At 39.4% G+C, this 17,075-nt stretch overlaps 1 protein-coding gene across 1 annotated transcript in view; it reads right to left on the reverse strand.

The window, feature by feature from the left end:
• The window catches only part of LOC145984899 (lysosome-associated membrane glycoprotein 2-like), a 51,383-nt gene that overhangs the window by 1,405 nt on the left and 32,903 nt on the right, over nt 1-17,075 (reverse strand). Inside the window, exons 3-4 of the mRNA XM_083118272.1 lie at nt 8,694-8,874; nt 2,977-3,162 (exon numbers count right to left, since the gene is read on the reverse strand). Of these exons, the coding sequence (XP_082974398.1) occupies nt 2,977-3,162; nt 8,694-8,874 (367 nt within the window). The remainder of the gene's footprint in view (nt 1-2,976; nt 3,163-8,693; nt 8,875-17,075) is intronic.

The raw sequence follows: 17,075 nt of genomic DNA on the forward strand, positions 1-17,075 counted from the left end.
TGCTCCACTCTCCCCCTCCCCTCCTTGTGGGAGTAGGGTGCACAGGAGTCACGGGTCTGCACAGGTTAATTTGCTGGTGGTTCCACTATAAAACAAATCTCCCATTTTTCCTGGTAGGCATAAAATAAATTTCCATTTTGTGGTGCTTCAACAAGGATATTCAGTGGAACCTCAATTTTACGTTCTCCAGTTTAACATTTTCTCGCATTATAAATTCAATTTTCATGGTCCAAAATAGCAAAATGCTTTAAAATTTTCCCGGATTTTACATTTCCCTGCATTTTAAGTTCTTTCATGTGGTTCCTTGAAAAATGTAAAATCAAGGTTCCACTGCACTGAAGTTTTAAGTGTTTAACATTGCACAGTCCTGAACATTTCCAGCTTTTAATGATCCCAGTGAAAGTCAGTGGGGTTGTTACAACCCAAAGGTGTCCGACTGTACAAAAGATATGAACTAAAATTTGAAAACCTTCGTATGTACATCTCCCAACAATTTCCAGAAAAAAGTAACTTATTTTCATTCCTAAATCCTGACAAGTAAAAAAGAAAAACTTTCCCGGACTTTCACTTGTAGGTAGATTTCACCAACTTTTCCAAGTCAGAGGAACCCTATAGGTAGGTGCAGCGAGGGTAGCCTACAATGTTAGCTTTACAGGAGTCACTAAGCACACTTCATTTTCTGCTATGGAAATTGACTTTACAACCCCCCTCCCCCAAAAAAAAAGAAAACGGTATGGGTCATCCATTCAACCAGACTACGGTACCCATGATCTCTAATTTTGATGGAACTTGACACATTTAATCCTTTCATGGTGGTGAGAAAAAACTTTGTGTGCGTGTCTAAATTGTATGGTTTCATTTTTTTACACCCTCAAACTTTGGCATTTTTATCTTTCTTCCATTCCCAAACTCTCCAGCGAGGGCTGCCCTGCCTTACAAAAAAAATTTCTGTATCTCACAAATTTCTCAATCTCTGAAATTTCCCAACAATCTTAACCAAACCATCGAGGATTTCAGAGAAGAAATAAAACAACATATTTTATTACACCAATAAATTAATAAAATAAAATCTGAATTCAGAAATACACAGATTTGACCAACAAAATTGTGTGTGAAGTACAGACACTTTTTCCTTTAAAAATAGATCTGAAAAACATGGTGCATCTTATATGCCGATAAGTCAGCTTTTGGGAACTTCCTCTGTTTTGAATTCTTTCTTGCTTTTTTGCTGTGTGTGATGAAGATTAAAAAGCATATTACTTAATATTTGAAATACTGTAGATTAATTATAAATACAGTAATAAAACTTTTCTAAAAAATGTGTATGAAAAAAAGTGGTGCATTTTAAACACCGGCAAATATGGTATATACGAGGTATGTTAGAAAAGTAGGAGACAGATATTCTGTAAACGATTAATTTTATTCTTTTTACAAATCAAGGTTATCACCTTCAAAATAGTTCCCTTGGGCAGCTACACAGCGATGGAGGCGTTGTTTCCATTGTTCGTAGCAGAGCTGGAAGGCTTCTGCTGGAATACCTTTCAGCTCTTCTTGATATTATCCAAAGTATTAACATGGCGCTCTTTCAAATGGTTTTTGAGCAACGGGAATAAAGTAAGTTGCAGGGACTGAGATCCGGCAAATAGGGGGCTGAGGGACCACAGGAATGCTTCTTTTCGCCAAAAATTCATTGATGGAGACTGCTGTGTGACATGGTGCAGGATCCAAGTGCGTGCAATGTATGGTCTCACACGTGCCACCCTTTTCCTGAGCCTTTCAAGGACTTCCCCACAAAAAGTTTGACAGTTTGTTATTGATCATTCTCACTGTCAATCGACGATCTGACATCACAAGAGACTTCACTCTTTCCACATTGTCGTCCATTTTTGAGGTTGAAGGTCTTCCCGCACAAGTTTCTTGTTCCACTTGTTGTCTGCCTTCTAAAAAGGACTTGTGCCATCTGAACACTTGTGCCCTGGATAGTGCATGTTCTCCATAAGCCCTTTGTAACTTTTCATAAGTCACAGTAGCAGATTCGCCAAGCTTTACACAAAATTTGATGGCACAACGTTGCTCAAACTTTTGCCAGTCCATTTTCGTAACGCACCTCACAAACACAACTTCACTTCAGGCGCTCTCAACAATCATGTAGCAACTGTAGCAAGTTGAAACTTGTACTGAGTCAACGGCAAGTGTTAACCTAACTGCCATGTGAAGGTGGAGGCAGCAGCATTGCCAGTTCATGCACAGTGTTGCCAGTCTCATTACTTTTCTAACAGACCTCGTACTTCTAGGTTGCCGTTCATTTTCCATGAGGATCCACCATAGCCTCCCTTCCATGGTCTGCTGGAGGTGGGGTTACTCATGGTTCGTTAGTCTGCATGTAGTAAAAATGTGTATGAAAGTGATCTACTTATTTAATTAACGGCCAATTGAGTACATGAAATATATGGGATTGTGTGGGGACAAGCAATTAAAAAAGCATTAGATCATAAGAGGTGTTAATTCTTTTCTTCCAGTTGCCTGCAAGAGCACATAAATACACAGTTTCGTTTGAGAGAGGATAAAAATGTCTCAGCAAAGTTCAATTTTGAAATTCGGAAGTTTTAAATTGAAAGAAAATTGAGAAAACACAAGAAAAAAATGTGAAAGCTTGTGTTTGTAACAGTGTACTGGAAGAAGGATGAAATTAACATTTCTGGAAAAAGGAAGTTAACAAAAACAAAATATCTATAACACACACACACTACCTTTAAGTGTACAGAAACAAACTGAAAAAAAAAAAAAAGAAGACATTACACATTTAAATTTCTATGTACGTTTTACTTTATGATGACACAGGAATTCAGCCTCCCTAAAATTTGATCTGATGCACTATGGGAATGGAATGATCACAAATTTTATAACCTTAGTACACTGTTCAGACACTCTGGAAATGGCATTACTTTATGCCCCAGTGTGTTAATCTATGCTTACCTGAACTGAACTTTGTTGTCGAGGTTTCGTGGAAAGCTTGCAGTTGGACATTACTTATCTTCATCGTGACGTTTACATCCATGGACTTCTCGGAACTCAGCTTGATGTCCTGATCCTTGCTACATCTGTACGACATGGTCACTGGGGTCTTGAACAGGGCTTCAGCTGTGTGAAATGTTCCACTTTCTACATGAGGAAAAACGAAGGAAGTCAACATTAGGAAATCTGGACAGACAAATTAAAATGCACACTACGACTGAGCCAATTAATGATCTATCAACATCACTTATGTCGACATTATGAGTTCAAATCTTTTACTTCATTGTAGTGTACCAAGTATAATAAATACTATATTTCCTGTTAAATTGCAACTGTTATGTGATAAAGAAAAAGTGCACCTTAAATGCAATAATAAATAACTGCTTTACAAATAAAAGCAATTAAATTTCAAAGTTGACAAAATTGTGGGGAGTTTATTTTATTCCCTTTATGCTTCCAACCTCAATTTTCTACATTCATAAAATTTAATTACTACATGCTGGGATTGTTCAACTTTGAAGAAAATTCACACAACTCAATGATTAGACAATGTAAATATATGACTAGTCTTAAAAAGTTGAACTGAACTATTTTCCAAGTGTTAAAAGTCTTTAAGGCAGCAATTATTTATTCTGCTTTGCAGATTTGTGTTGAATGACCTTCCAGTGCTCCCATTGTGATGTTTCAGACACTACCCACCTGCATTTTCAGGGAGCTGAATACATGTGTGTGAAGTGATTTGTGAATTTGTGGGTTACTTACACAAACCTGAAGTGGCTGGGCAAATCTCAAGACTCAATTGTATCCGATTACTCTGGTTAACAAGATTTTGCTCATAGATTCTAGATGTGTCCTAGTAATATCGACCTGCTGGGCATGCATTAGTTATAGATTTTATCGTAGCGTCACCATTTTGCATGATATTGCAATGGTCTTGCTTTTCATAGTATGGTTGTGCACATGGACGTCCGCAGGATTTTTTTCAGGGAGGGGCAAGAAAGGTATTTTTTTCCAGGGTGGGCAAACAAGGCACATTGTCTCCAACAAAAGTGTTGTTCCCTAAAAAAAATATTGCTTAAATTTGAATGTATGATGTTCATGCAATAATTAACACATATTATTGTGGCTAAAATGAAATTATATGTGTGAAATACATAATTTTTCGTTGATTTCATTTTCCAGGGGGGGGGGGGGGCATGGTCCCCCTTGCCCCCCTTCCGGACGCCCATGGTTGTGCACAGATACTTGTTGTGCTCAATTGAAGTAGGACGTTTACCTTCTTTGTGATCATGTCTATGTAAAGTTGATATACAGGGCAAGTCAAAAGTCTTTTGACACCCTTTTCTTTTGAAACCTGACAGGAAAATGTGAAATCTGGTAATGGGAGACTGTAGTAGTCGGGGGTCCGCAACTTGTAGGGTACATGGTGACCATGGCTGCCATCTTGAATGCAGGTTCGAAATTTCAAATGGGAAGGGGGCATGTAGCATATCATATTACAGTAGCATGCGCTTAGGGATTCAAAAATGTAATTGTTTCTTTGATATCTTGTATCGTTTGCAAGTTATCAACACAAAGTTTGAAAAGTCTCTTTGTGGTGTTCATTGTTTCAGGTGATGTAAGATGCCTCTGACAAAGGAACAGAAGATAGAAATCATCCTAATATCCAGGGAACGCAGTTTCAGAGACATCGCAGAGCACTACCAACAGGTGGCACCCAGACAGACATCCAGTATCGCACAGCACAGTCATGTATGTTACCGGCAAATTAAAAAAAAAAACTGGCAATGTGAAGATAGGGCACGTAGTGGGTGACCAAAGACTGCCACCAATGAGGAGACTGCAACGATAGTTCTAGCATCGTTCGTGAAGAGTCCCAAATGCAGTACTCGTCGTCTCTCACTGGAAAGGGGTATCAGCCAGTCCTCCATTGTCCGGATATTGCATACCAATCGTTGGCATCCTTAGAAGCTGCACATGCAACATAAACTAAACTAGGATGACCTAGATCGACTGGTCGAGTTCTGCACATGGGCTACGAACCAACACAAACTGGATCCCTCTTTTGCAAGTGGCATACTGTTCAGCGACTAGGCCTATTTCTGTTTGAATGGGGAGGTCAATTGGCATAATTGTCTGTACCGGTGTGACAGTAATCCAAACTGGATGCAACCGAGTAAGGAACAGTGACCTGCAAAGGTGATGGTGTGGTGTGGCATATGGGACAACTGCATCATTGGTCCATTTTTAATCGACACTACGTTAACGGTGCAAGGGCACCTGATGCTCATTCAGGAAAATGTGTTTCCTTCCATTCTGAACCCCGACCGCAACTTTCCCTCTTATTTTCAAGACGATTGGGCCCCTCCCCACTATGGTGTTGGTGCGCGTCAATGGCTCTATGCACTATTCCCAGGAAGTGGATACAGATAGATTAGTTCAGGTGACTTGTTGGGTAGAAATGAACCCCATTTAATGTATCCAAATGTGGTACGAACATTCTTTGGACAAAGCAATGGGCTGGAGATTGAAATTACACATGCTTCATTCTCTTCCATTTCTTCAGACAGAACTTTGGAAGAAATTAGTGAAAAACCCAGTAAATGCTTTCCTCAAATTCAGATCATGGATGTAGATAGGTAGAGTTTGTCTGTGAGATGACGAGTGACTACATTTGGGGGACTAACCCCCTACAAAGGACAGTTCCTCCCTGATATCCTAGTCGTAATGCCATCGCAAGCACGTAGTGGTTTGGATCCCCCTTTAAACTGGAAGTCCAGTCTCTTATTATCTTTGCATAAAGTGGACTTAAAAGTCTACACAAAAAAAAAAAAAAGTTTGTTCCTATCCATGGATGCTTTCTGTTTCATTGTTTCTCTGGATATTTATAGTGTTTTAGAGTTTTTGTAGCAGAAAAATCAGGACTGGCTCAGTTGGTAGAGAAATTACATGGTATTCCAGAGAGTATGGTTAAAGTCCTTTTCGAGCCTGATGCAACTTCTATGTGTGTCAGTCTACAGTACCAACAAAAAGTTAGGAACAAGACCACAAAGACATATTGTACATGGTACGAAATCTATGTGCACATTTTGCAATAAAAGTAAGGAACACACAAAAACAATGCTTTACAGCAAGTTGGGGAAGAAAAAGATCAGTTGTCATTCTGTTGCCTTTTTGACTGACTTGCCCTATGCAACATGGCCACACAGTTACCCTTGACCAATCATGTGCCAGGTGTAGCACTCAAGTGCTCTTACCGCTTTAACTCCCAACAGCAACACACAGAATCAACCTGTGTGCAAGCAGACTCCGTTCATGCAGCGAATGTTGAAATGTGGTTACGTAAGCGAAATAGGTCAAAAATGTGTCATGAGGAGATATTAAGTGAGGTAGCAAGGGCCCAAATCATTTCAATGCATCAAGAAAATATAACACATAAAATAGAAGCAAAGCTTCGAGTATGTGTCCACGCTGCCTGGGAAGCAGTCTTTTGCCATGTTGAAATGGGCATTTAGCAATCGTCATTGTTCCGAGAGGCATTGATGCACTTCACAAGAGGACAAGTTTATTGTGGTGACCAGTAAACAGGGCAGGTGCAAAATAACCCCAGAGATAAACTGAATGCATTGCAGGAGAAAATGTTTGTTGCTGCAAAACAGGGATCACCATCAAATCCAGATATCGATATTGAATTTCAAATTATCCAATATCCACTTTGGGTGCAATGGATAATCTGGATACCTGAATATGGAGATAATTCGGATATCTGGGTAGTACAAATTTGATTAAGGATTTGCAGAAAATTTGTAAAGACGAACATGACAAATAAAGGAATATGTGGATAGCCCGTAAAACAGATTAAACCAGCGAATGTAATGCAAGTCTCACAGACAAGAGACCACTACTAAGGTGTGGAAATAAGCTTTGCAGTGGGCTGGGAAACAAGTGGGGGAACAGTGGAACTCTGTACCACAGCAGATGAATCAAAATCTGAATTGTAGGTCCACTGTAGCAAGAAGGAAAAATGTTGTCTGCTTGGAACTGCTAACATTGAAGCATGGTGGTATTTCAGTGACTGCATTCAGTCAGATTTGGTCAGAATCAAGGTGAAAATTAAGCAAGGCAACTAAGAGGTTTCTCCATCGAGCACTGCCAAAGGAGAGAGCCCTCATATTTCATCACAATAAAGTGTGAACAAAGTGTGACCCACAGAGCTGTCTTACAGGATGCCGCAAAATGTTCTAATCTTTTCACTGAAATGACACCTCTTAGTCTACACATGGTTTTAGTACTTTTTACATATAAAATGTTTCTGAATTCGAAATTTGTGTATATTTTTTAACTTAAGGCAAGCAACCTAACCACACTGAGCGTTGCAAGTGTTAAATAGGCCTACATTCTGACTTCGAGTGCCTTGGAAAAATCTTGGAACAGTTAAGGGCACCGTGCAACGAAAAAGTTTGGGAACCATTGATTTAAAGCACAGTTTGAAACTCTGCAACAACAAAGTCTAGAGTGCAAGTAACATATGAAATGCACAACCCAGCCACTGTAATTGCCTAATTTAATCTTATCAACCTTGTATCAAATCATGTAGAAATGGGGCATTGCACCAACACTACTCATCTCCATCTGACCTTCTTTGATGCTTAGAACACTATTTCCAGTGAAACACAACAATACATTCAGTAAATGCTGAGGATGTGCCATTTCTTATGTACCCAATGGAGGATACATAGACAAAAAAAGTCAATACTTCTGTTTACTCCGAAATTGATTTTTTGTCACCTATGTTATTGCCACATGCTTCACGTTCATGATTTATACATGTAGTTTGCAGTAGGGATGGCAAAACCTGGATAAAATTCTATTCGGGAATTGGATGATTTTCTATCCAGACTTCAAATATCTGAAGATGGGATATTCTGATGCATATCCACATTATCTGGATATCCAAATTATACAGATCTGATTATCAAATGTTCCGATATCCAAATGTGTGCATTATCCGGACAGTTATCGTTCATCCGTTTTATGGGCTATCCACATATTCCTTATGAGCTGCTAGTTGGTAGAGCATCTTGACTGCCACATGGGAGACCCAGGTTCATCCCAGGGTGGACGATCTGAGACCAGACTTTTTCCAGCCTTGTCCACACAAAGTGGCTCGAGCATGGTGCTGATCACAACACCTCCAAAATGACAGATTGAGAATGTGCGAGGCCCTACCCTCACATCTCCTAAATGTGCCTTCATGGCATGGTGCTATATGCACTGGATACTTTAACTTTACCACATATTCCTTTATTTGTCATTCATATTTCACTGTACGGATTTTCTACAAATCCTTCATCAAATCTGTAATATCTGGATATCCAAATCAACCCCAAAATGCATATTGGATAATTTGAAACCCAGAAATCTATTACTCTGGATTTTGCAGCCATCCCCATTTTGCAGCGAAGAACAAGCAATGAATTTTTAGTTGATACAAACCCCTGCCTGCTTCAGTTTTGTTCCTAACTTTTTGCAAGTACTGTATGCATCAGTGGAACAGAGTGGATAACAGTGTGCTCGAAGTGGAACTGGAAAGCCCCTAAAAAGTGCAACAAATCTGCTATGAATTTCACTGTTAATATGGCAAAGGAAATAATCCACCTAGGTAAATTACAGCTCACCATTCAGTTGTGGAACGTGAAGCAATGCTGCAACATCTGATATGACAAAATCTGTGTTGTTCTTGGTAAAAGTGAAGTTCACATTGTCTGAGGCCCATCTCAATTCCAGCTCTTGAGTTTCATTCCCGCAGTTTCCAGAAGTATGAGTTTCATTGGTATGAGGCACTGCAACTTTCTTGGTCTGTAATAAAAACACATTTTTCAAAAAAAAAAAAAAGTTTTATAAAATGCTAACAGCATCAAATCTAACAAAAACACAGATCCCAATAAGAAATATGTGCATACACCTTGAAAATATAACTTTTCGGTATGTGGTTACAGGGGTGAAAATGTCAACTGGGGACTGATCAAACACTAAGCACGTACAAGATATCCAATATGCAAGCCCAGACTTGAGCTCAATCAAACATCTTTGGGATGAGATGGAGCGTGTCTCACACACTACCAAAAAATACAAGTCAACTATTCCCCATGCTTAAGGAAGCCTGGAAACAAATTTTGCCACTAGTTCACCAGAACTTAAGTGACAAGTCTACCCCAAAAAAGTAAATGCTATAGCAACATCAGAGGAAGGTTTGACATCCTATTAACACGTCTGGTCCTTCGGAACAAATAGCTATGGGTGTACGACAACTTTTTACCATGGTGTATTTTCAGGGTGGCTACTCTAGGACCTCAAAAAAATTCAAGTATAAGTCCCGGTTATCAAGGCGAACATTACAAAAATTCCAGGGCACAAGCACATAATTTCTCCATTTCAACATTACCTATTACCGCCTCTCTTCCACCCCACATACACACAAATATATTAACAACATAAAGGGTCTGTGCAATTCCAATGTATCCAAAAATTCTAATTCAGTAAATTATATAGGAGGAATCAATATCTATTTGAAATATTTAATTCAAGGTTCAGACTTTACCTTTGCCATTTCACTTACTCAGACTAGAAATACATCTACACACACAAGTCTCAAATGTTACGGAATATACCAATCTAAGAAAAATGGTTAATTGTACACGAATTTCAAACTCAAATTTACCTAATCAACTTCAAGATATCTTATCTTGCAATAATCTTCTGTCTGTCAGATAGATTGTTCTGCAACTAACAAAGAAAACTGATTGAGAGAATTCTGTTTTATTCTCCATGCAGCTTTCTTTTCTTTTCCTTCCTCGATAAAATTAAAATCTAAACTGTGAAAAAAAGGTAAAGTGCTCCCCTGTGCATAGCACCACGCCATGAAGCCGTATAGGGGGTGTGGGGGTAATGTCCCACACTTTCTTGATCCGGTCGTGAGTGGGGGTGATGTGATCAGCATCACGCCCATGACCGCCTTTTCCCCCAGGGTTTCCTCCAGGTACCCATGTTATTCGACGCTGGGTGGGTGCCGGGGCCGCTCCAAACGTTAGAAAAGTTCCCGGATTTGAACTGGCCGGGAATCGAACCCGGGACCTTTAGCATGGTAGTCAGACGCGTTACCGAATGAGCGATTTGGATTAATTAAAGTTGCAATTTTTCACGTCTACGGAGAAAAATTCACGTAGAATTCACGCATAATTCCCGGAACCAATAACTCACGTATAATTCCCGGAATTCAGGGAAATCCCAGTGAGTAGACACCCTGATTTTATATTTTCCATGAAATATCTGCCATAGGCTCATTATCAGTAAAAGATTCATTATATATTATGGATTATCAATAAAATTAGCATCATTACGTACAAAAAAAAGGAAAGAAAAGGATTAAGTCACTACAAAACAAGGATTGATGTGTGCTCAGTGTGTCTTGTTTTCTCTTCGATCTGTTAAAGAATATCTACTTTCTATGCAAAAAGAGAGAACAAACTCTGGGTTCCACGTGAACTTGGAATTTATTTTCAGAGATTTCAGTTTTTTCCAGAATAATCTTTTTTTTCCAGAGTAGTCAATACACAGTGCAGTATTGTTTATTTTTTACAATAGCCCCAATTACCCCTCATAGCCATGCCACAACCTTATTATTATTATTATTATTATTATTAGAGATGAGATGGACTAGCTGACTGGTTTAAAATTTTTGGGTGCTTTCGACTTTGTGGCCACTTTGCACCCTTCTATGTATACAGGGAAAATCTCCTTATCTAAAAAACCTTACCTTAAAATTAAAAAGGGGTGTAAAGAGACCTTTGAGAAAGGTTAAAAATGCAAAGTTGTAAAGGGACTTCCGCAGGACAAACATGAAATTTAACCTTTACACCACCGAGCGGGTTTTCGAAAGTAACCCCTCTCTGGCTGCAGCCTTTGGAGGGATTTTTAAATTTTTACACCTATATCTTCGAGACTATTTGAGCAATATACTTCGGCTAACTTTTGTTATCTGAGCACACGACCGTATACAATTCAGTGTGCCCAAGTGAGAAAAACTGGGTTTTGGGGAGGGGGGCTAAGTCTCCAAATTTCAATGAAAGAAATAAAAATATGGCGTTCGCCCCCTCTTCTCCCACCATTTTGGGAAAAGGGTACCACAAAAGAGAGTTCAGGTTTCCCAAGCTGGGAGACAGAAAACAAGCTCGTAAATCTCATATATTGCATTCCATTCATTTCCCAGCTGTCAAACCTCGCATCGAAAACGAGACTGGAAAGGAAGGGGAGGGGGAGGAGGGGAGGGGGTCATGGGTAAGTGGGTTTTCTTCGACAGGACATTTCAAAGTCTTATCTGAACATCTGTCAGCGTTTACAACCTCACAACCTAAAAGCCCATGAACTTTTTAATCAGCACGATGGGTCACATGTGACCCATTGGCCGAGTAACTGTTAAAAAAGGCAAAGGACAGCCTAAGAACTTCCTCAGAAACAGTATAAAATGCCCACTCTTCTCAAAAAAGAAAAAATTTGGTAAAACACTGTAGTCATCTAACATGGATGGATGATAAATCGTAGGGAGGGCACGTTAAAACTGTGAGAAAATTTAAATCAGCACATGCGAGAAGAACATGCCAAACACTTAATACAACGTTACAGGTACGGCACAGCAGAGGTTCCAACCCTTGCAGGAAATGGCAATGTGTGAGAGGACAATGTCAGATTCGAAGCAGAGTTAAGATGACTTATTCTCGGCGAGAGAGAGAACGGGAACAATCGGAATCGATAAATTGTATATCAGTAGTTTATCAGTACTGGGAAATACTTCATGTCAGTTTACTTTCAGAAATCAAACTAAATTAAGAATCCCTGTGCAGATATAATTAAGGACTGCGGTTCGATATTTTTCTGAGTACACACCTTTTCAAACTGTCTTGCAGTGCACAAAAAAAAATTCCAAACATACCACATATAGAACAAATGTTTTCACACTGAGAAACAGAACTTTACAATTAGACACATTATCAATTAATCTATAATGGAAAATAAAGTTATGTTCCAAGCCTATGTCTTCAAAGCAGCTTGTGTGAAGAAAATCAGCAGGCAGGAGCATATTCTAGCCCTTCAGATGTACTTCAACGTGACTTATTGATCAATTAGGTGATTTTCCCTGAGAATTTTACATTTTTCAAATTCCCCAAGATTTCCAGGTTTTTCCAGGTGTGTGGGAACTTTGCAAACTGAACAATTTTCCATGTGACTGCCTAGATACTACAGAATTTAGTGCAGACGTATCTCAATTGCACTTGCACTGCAAACTTCATCCTGCACACAGCACATTGCTGTGTGGTTTTTAACGTGCACAGTTGTAAAATATACGTATAAAAGTTTATTTGTTTGTAAATGCTATTGCCAAGGTTGCTTCTTGCTCAGTAGACAGGGAAGCCAATGGTTGTTTTCCCTGAACGGTTTTCTGTTTGAACGGTAACAATAAGGCCTTTCCCCGGGTGGTTGGGGGCGGGTCAGTTTGTGGGAGGTATGTATACCAGGTTCAAACTTGCTCCACTGTCCGAGAGACAGGGCCAGATGGATTGAGAGTTTTTTTTGTTTTTTTAGTTACACAGAGTCGGATGGATACAGAGAGTGAGCGCCACATGTATAGGGAGGGACCTCTGCATGATAAACTGCGGGGGCAGGTTAGTGCTATGATTAGGGTGTTGATTTTTACCTATTTGCCTTTTTAATTCCATTGTAGTAATATGTAAGCTTTAATGTTTGTTGGGGAGCGAGCCCCAATCCAGTTTATATCCAAACTTTCGGTGGTTAGGTAAGGTGCGAGTTTGAAAAGTACACACCTTATGTAAAATACATGTTTAATGACACACACACACATGTATAGATACATACCAGCTTCCCTGTCGCACAGATGACAAATAGATAAATCTGTATTCGCAAAATGACGTTACGCAGCCATGATTGCTGCGCACTCGAAGACAAGTGTTGCCAACACCTACTTGGCAAATATAATTTACAAAAATGTCTTGGCCGCCATGTTGGATCCAAGGACATGGTGGGGGCCAACAATGTTTGAAGTTCATTTCATGGCATATCTAGTCTGAAAATGCATTTTTATAGTGTCTTTAAATGCCTATTTTGCGTAATTCTGCCTAAAAATGCCTGTTCTGCTACTTTTGCTTACTTCAGCTCTTAAACACACCTTTGGCTTTCCCTACATTAAGAAGGTAAGCCTTTGTTTATGTTAAACTGACTGATATTCGCGAGATTTGAGGGTCGCAAGGAATGACAGATCTTTGGAAATGCCAAATCAGGGTGTCTACCAATTTGTGAAAACAAAATTCCCTGACTTTTCCAGGTTTTCCACACCAAGAACAAAAATTTTCCAGGCCAAGTCATTACGGCAATTAATGTACAGTAGCAGCGATTTGGGGAGTGTCCCCCTACCTTTTGCCCCTCCAGTATGGTCTTAATGCTATCCCTTATCTACCAAGAAAAAATTAACTGTCCTTGCCCCAACCCCAAAGTTTTGGCACTCAGTCAAAGGTGATATACAGTACCTGCCCAAATTATATCATATTCAGGTTTTCTGAGGATAACTTTTTGGGGACTTACCCGATCTCTATGAAATTTTCACAGCACTTTGAACTGTCTATTATGTTACTGTTGCCAGCATGGTGTGTAATGGTAAAAAGCAGAATTGATTTTTTTCGCCGATTTTCGAAAATGGCGATTTTCTGTATTTTTGAATCTTCATTTTAGAAGTATTTTTCTATCTCAATCTGTAGTTGTTTTGTTGAAGTGTATTATAATAATCATTTCATTGATGGGTAAAACAAAGCAAACGCTCGATCTCACCAAGGTGCAACAAGATGCGATTATGGCAGGCCATCGCCAAGGGAGGACACAGAAGAAGCTGGCAGAGCAGTTTTTGATCAGCCAGTCGGCTGTGAGCAAACTTCTGAAGCGGAGGCGGGTCCACAGAGGATACGTGAAGAAGGAGAAGACTGGGAGACCACGCATCACAGACCGTGTCGTGGATAGGAACATACTGCGCTTGTCTCGGGAGAATCCCCTACTTACTGCAGTGTATATTGGATGGGAATTAGCGAGTCCAGGACATCGCCAGCCATCCATACGGACGATACAGAAGAGGCTGAAGGCTGCCAGACTGAATGGATGTCGGCCAGTTAAGAAACCGCTTGTCTCCGAGAAGAATACGAAGGCACGTGTCGAGTGGGCCAAGGCACATCTGAACTGGACTTGTCGTGAGTGGAATACCGTAATCTGGAGTGACGAATCGAAGTATCTACTGTTCGGAACTGACGGCATACAGTGGGTACGACATCATACAGGCACCAGATTCCACCATAAGTATCAGCTTCCTACAGTGAAACATGGTGGTGGATCGGTCATGGTGTGGGGTGCTTCTCTTCCCTCTGCACTGGCCCCCTGAAACGCATCAATGGAATCATGGATCGGCAAGTCTACAAGAACATCCTGGAAAATACCATGCTGCTGTGGGCACGTCGCAGCATGGGCAGAAAATGGGTTTTCCAACAAGACAAGGTCATATATGACCTTGACAATTTTCAAAACAGTATTTTTCAAACTAATACATATGGTGCATTAAGATGTTGTCTATAAGTGACAAATATCATCTTGCGATGGCATTGGGAACAGGAGCTCCTGAAATTTATAAACTTAACGAAAAAGTGTTAGTGTGCATTGACAGATACAAACACCGGGAACGATGCACATGTTTACATTTTAGAAAAGTACGCAATAATAATAACAAATAACATTACGTATAGTGCAGATTAGTGGCGTTTCCTATTCCTCATCTTCTCTTCTGAGGTCTTAGTGTCTGAAGCTGGGATGTTGTATGTCCACCCAGTTTCAGTTCTTGGATCTACACTAGTCAGAACATCCTGGATGGGAATTCTCCTTGTCTGGATGTTGGGGATATACATACGATGGAGAAGGACCATGTGGACGAAGAAAACTGATAACAACATCATAAGAACTTGCACAAACATCGTCAAAACATCCCAACCACCCTGCATGATCATGAACACACGTCACAAAACCACAAACTTCATCCAACTCCCAGGTTTAGGATTTGGGTGATGATATTATTCCACATCCCCCTCACTAGATTTTTATTGAAGTTCGTATCATGTGATTTGCGATTTGTTGCACTTTGGAATTCATTCTTAATTCTTCCAATACTCCAATCATTAGGTAGTATAGTCAAGATTTGCACTTTAAGAACTTTTTTCTGTACATTTTTCAAACTTTCAATTTTTCCGTCAGTACTTTTGTTTTGTACTGCTTCTGTGATCATCTTTATTTTGCTTTTGCTATCACCTGTTGTTTTCATTTTTTTCTGTTTGATGGGTGATTCTCCAACACTTTGTAAGCTTTCATTTAATGCCTGAATAGAGACATCCCTGTGGAACTTCTCCACTTCCTCATCACTACCATTATCACTTTCTCTTTGTTCTCTAACCATTGTGTCTTCACCACTCTCTCTGCTGCTGGTTCTGATTGAAATCTGTTTTCTACAAGCATCACATGTCTTGTATCCAATCTGCAGGTGTGGCAGCTTTTCTACCATCCATGGGAGAACATTTCTTAATTGTTTTCTGCTACTGGTATGTCTTTCAATATCAAAGGGGTTACAGCACTGTGTTAGGTACATAATAGTTCTTATCCATTGTAATCTAATGCAAACAGATCCACACACACACTTACAAGACGAAATGTTAATACGCATAAGGGCACAGGTCACCTCTCACTGCTTGAAAGACTGTAGATGCACTGGGAACAAAGTGACTGAGCACGTCTGAACTTGCACCTTCAGTGCAACAACTGCCTAAGTCCACTGGTCGTGGACAGTAACTATCATAGCTCCTGTTACCAATGCCATACCAAGATGATATTTCTGTCACTTACAGACAACATCTTAATGCACCATATATATTAGTTTCAAAAATTTCAGAAATAGTTTTGAAAATTTTCAAGGTCATATGATCTTGACAAACATTTGATTGAAGGTAAAGAAGTTTAATTTTTATTAAACAAACAATCCTTTAGCTTTAAAATGAGCCCAACATGAAGATTTTAGCTTACCTGGAACAACAGCAATTTTTTTTTCTTCGGCTCCATGTGTGAAATTTTTCACTTTTTCCCTAAATTGGCAACCCTGCTACATGAAAAGTATGCATCGCTGTTTGCTGTTATTGTGCAAATATTCTTTGCTCCTCAAATACTACTATCTCTGAGAATTTCATGCAATTCGGAAATGGTGAGGTCAAAAATTTAATTTTTTTTGAGTGATTTGGCTCTCGACTAAAGTGAAGAATGAGCGATGCATAAGGCATCCCTTGGATAAATTAAGATAAGAGTTATCGTTCCTAAAAATCAAGAAAGAAAACCTAAAAACACTTTTTTGTCTAGTATTTTACTAGTAAATTCAAAGAATTTGCGGTCATCCTGAAATAATTAAGTATGTTAAACTGGTCAAGATTGGTGCCCTTAGCATTTGGTTCGACCCAAGTTCAGTTTGTTTAATTCTGAATTTATCATGGTGCATGGGTATTTTTTTTAATATGCTCAGATTTCTAATTATGCCTGTTAACACGTGTGTCCTCAGAGAACCATTTTTCCATTTGTGTATAGTACTCCTGTATGATAGTTTTATTGTCTTTGATGCAGACTGCTATTGCTCTACTTCATGTACTTCTCTTTCAACCCCCCTTAGAGTCTCCCATGCAATTCCACAAAAACTCTCACCCCAGTCCACTGGAAACAAAGAACACCTGCTCGCATCAGCTAAATTCAACACCTAATTTCTCTTGTAAATAATACTCACTGAAACTTAACTGTGTTCATTAGTTTCTCCAAGCTTCGAACTTACTTCCACAACCATTTCCAGTATTCTAAAGCACTTCTCAGTACTGTTCTAATACTTGTAAAATATCCTTAAGCCTGACCTTTCGTTGGAGAGCAGGATTGTT

The sequence above is a fragment of the Lepisma saccharinum genome, chromosome 3 (assembly GCF_977018435.1).
Source record: "Lepisma saccharinum chromosome 3, izLepSacc3.1, whole genome shotgun sequence".
Lineage (NCBI taxonomy): Eukaryota > Metazoa > Arthropoda > Insecta > Zygentoma > Lepismatidae > Lepisma > Lepisma saccharinum.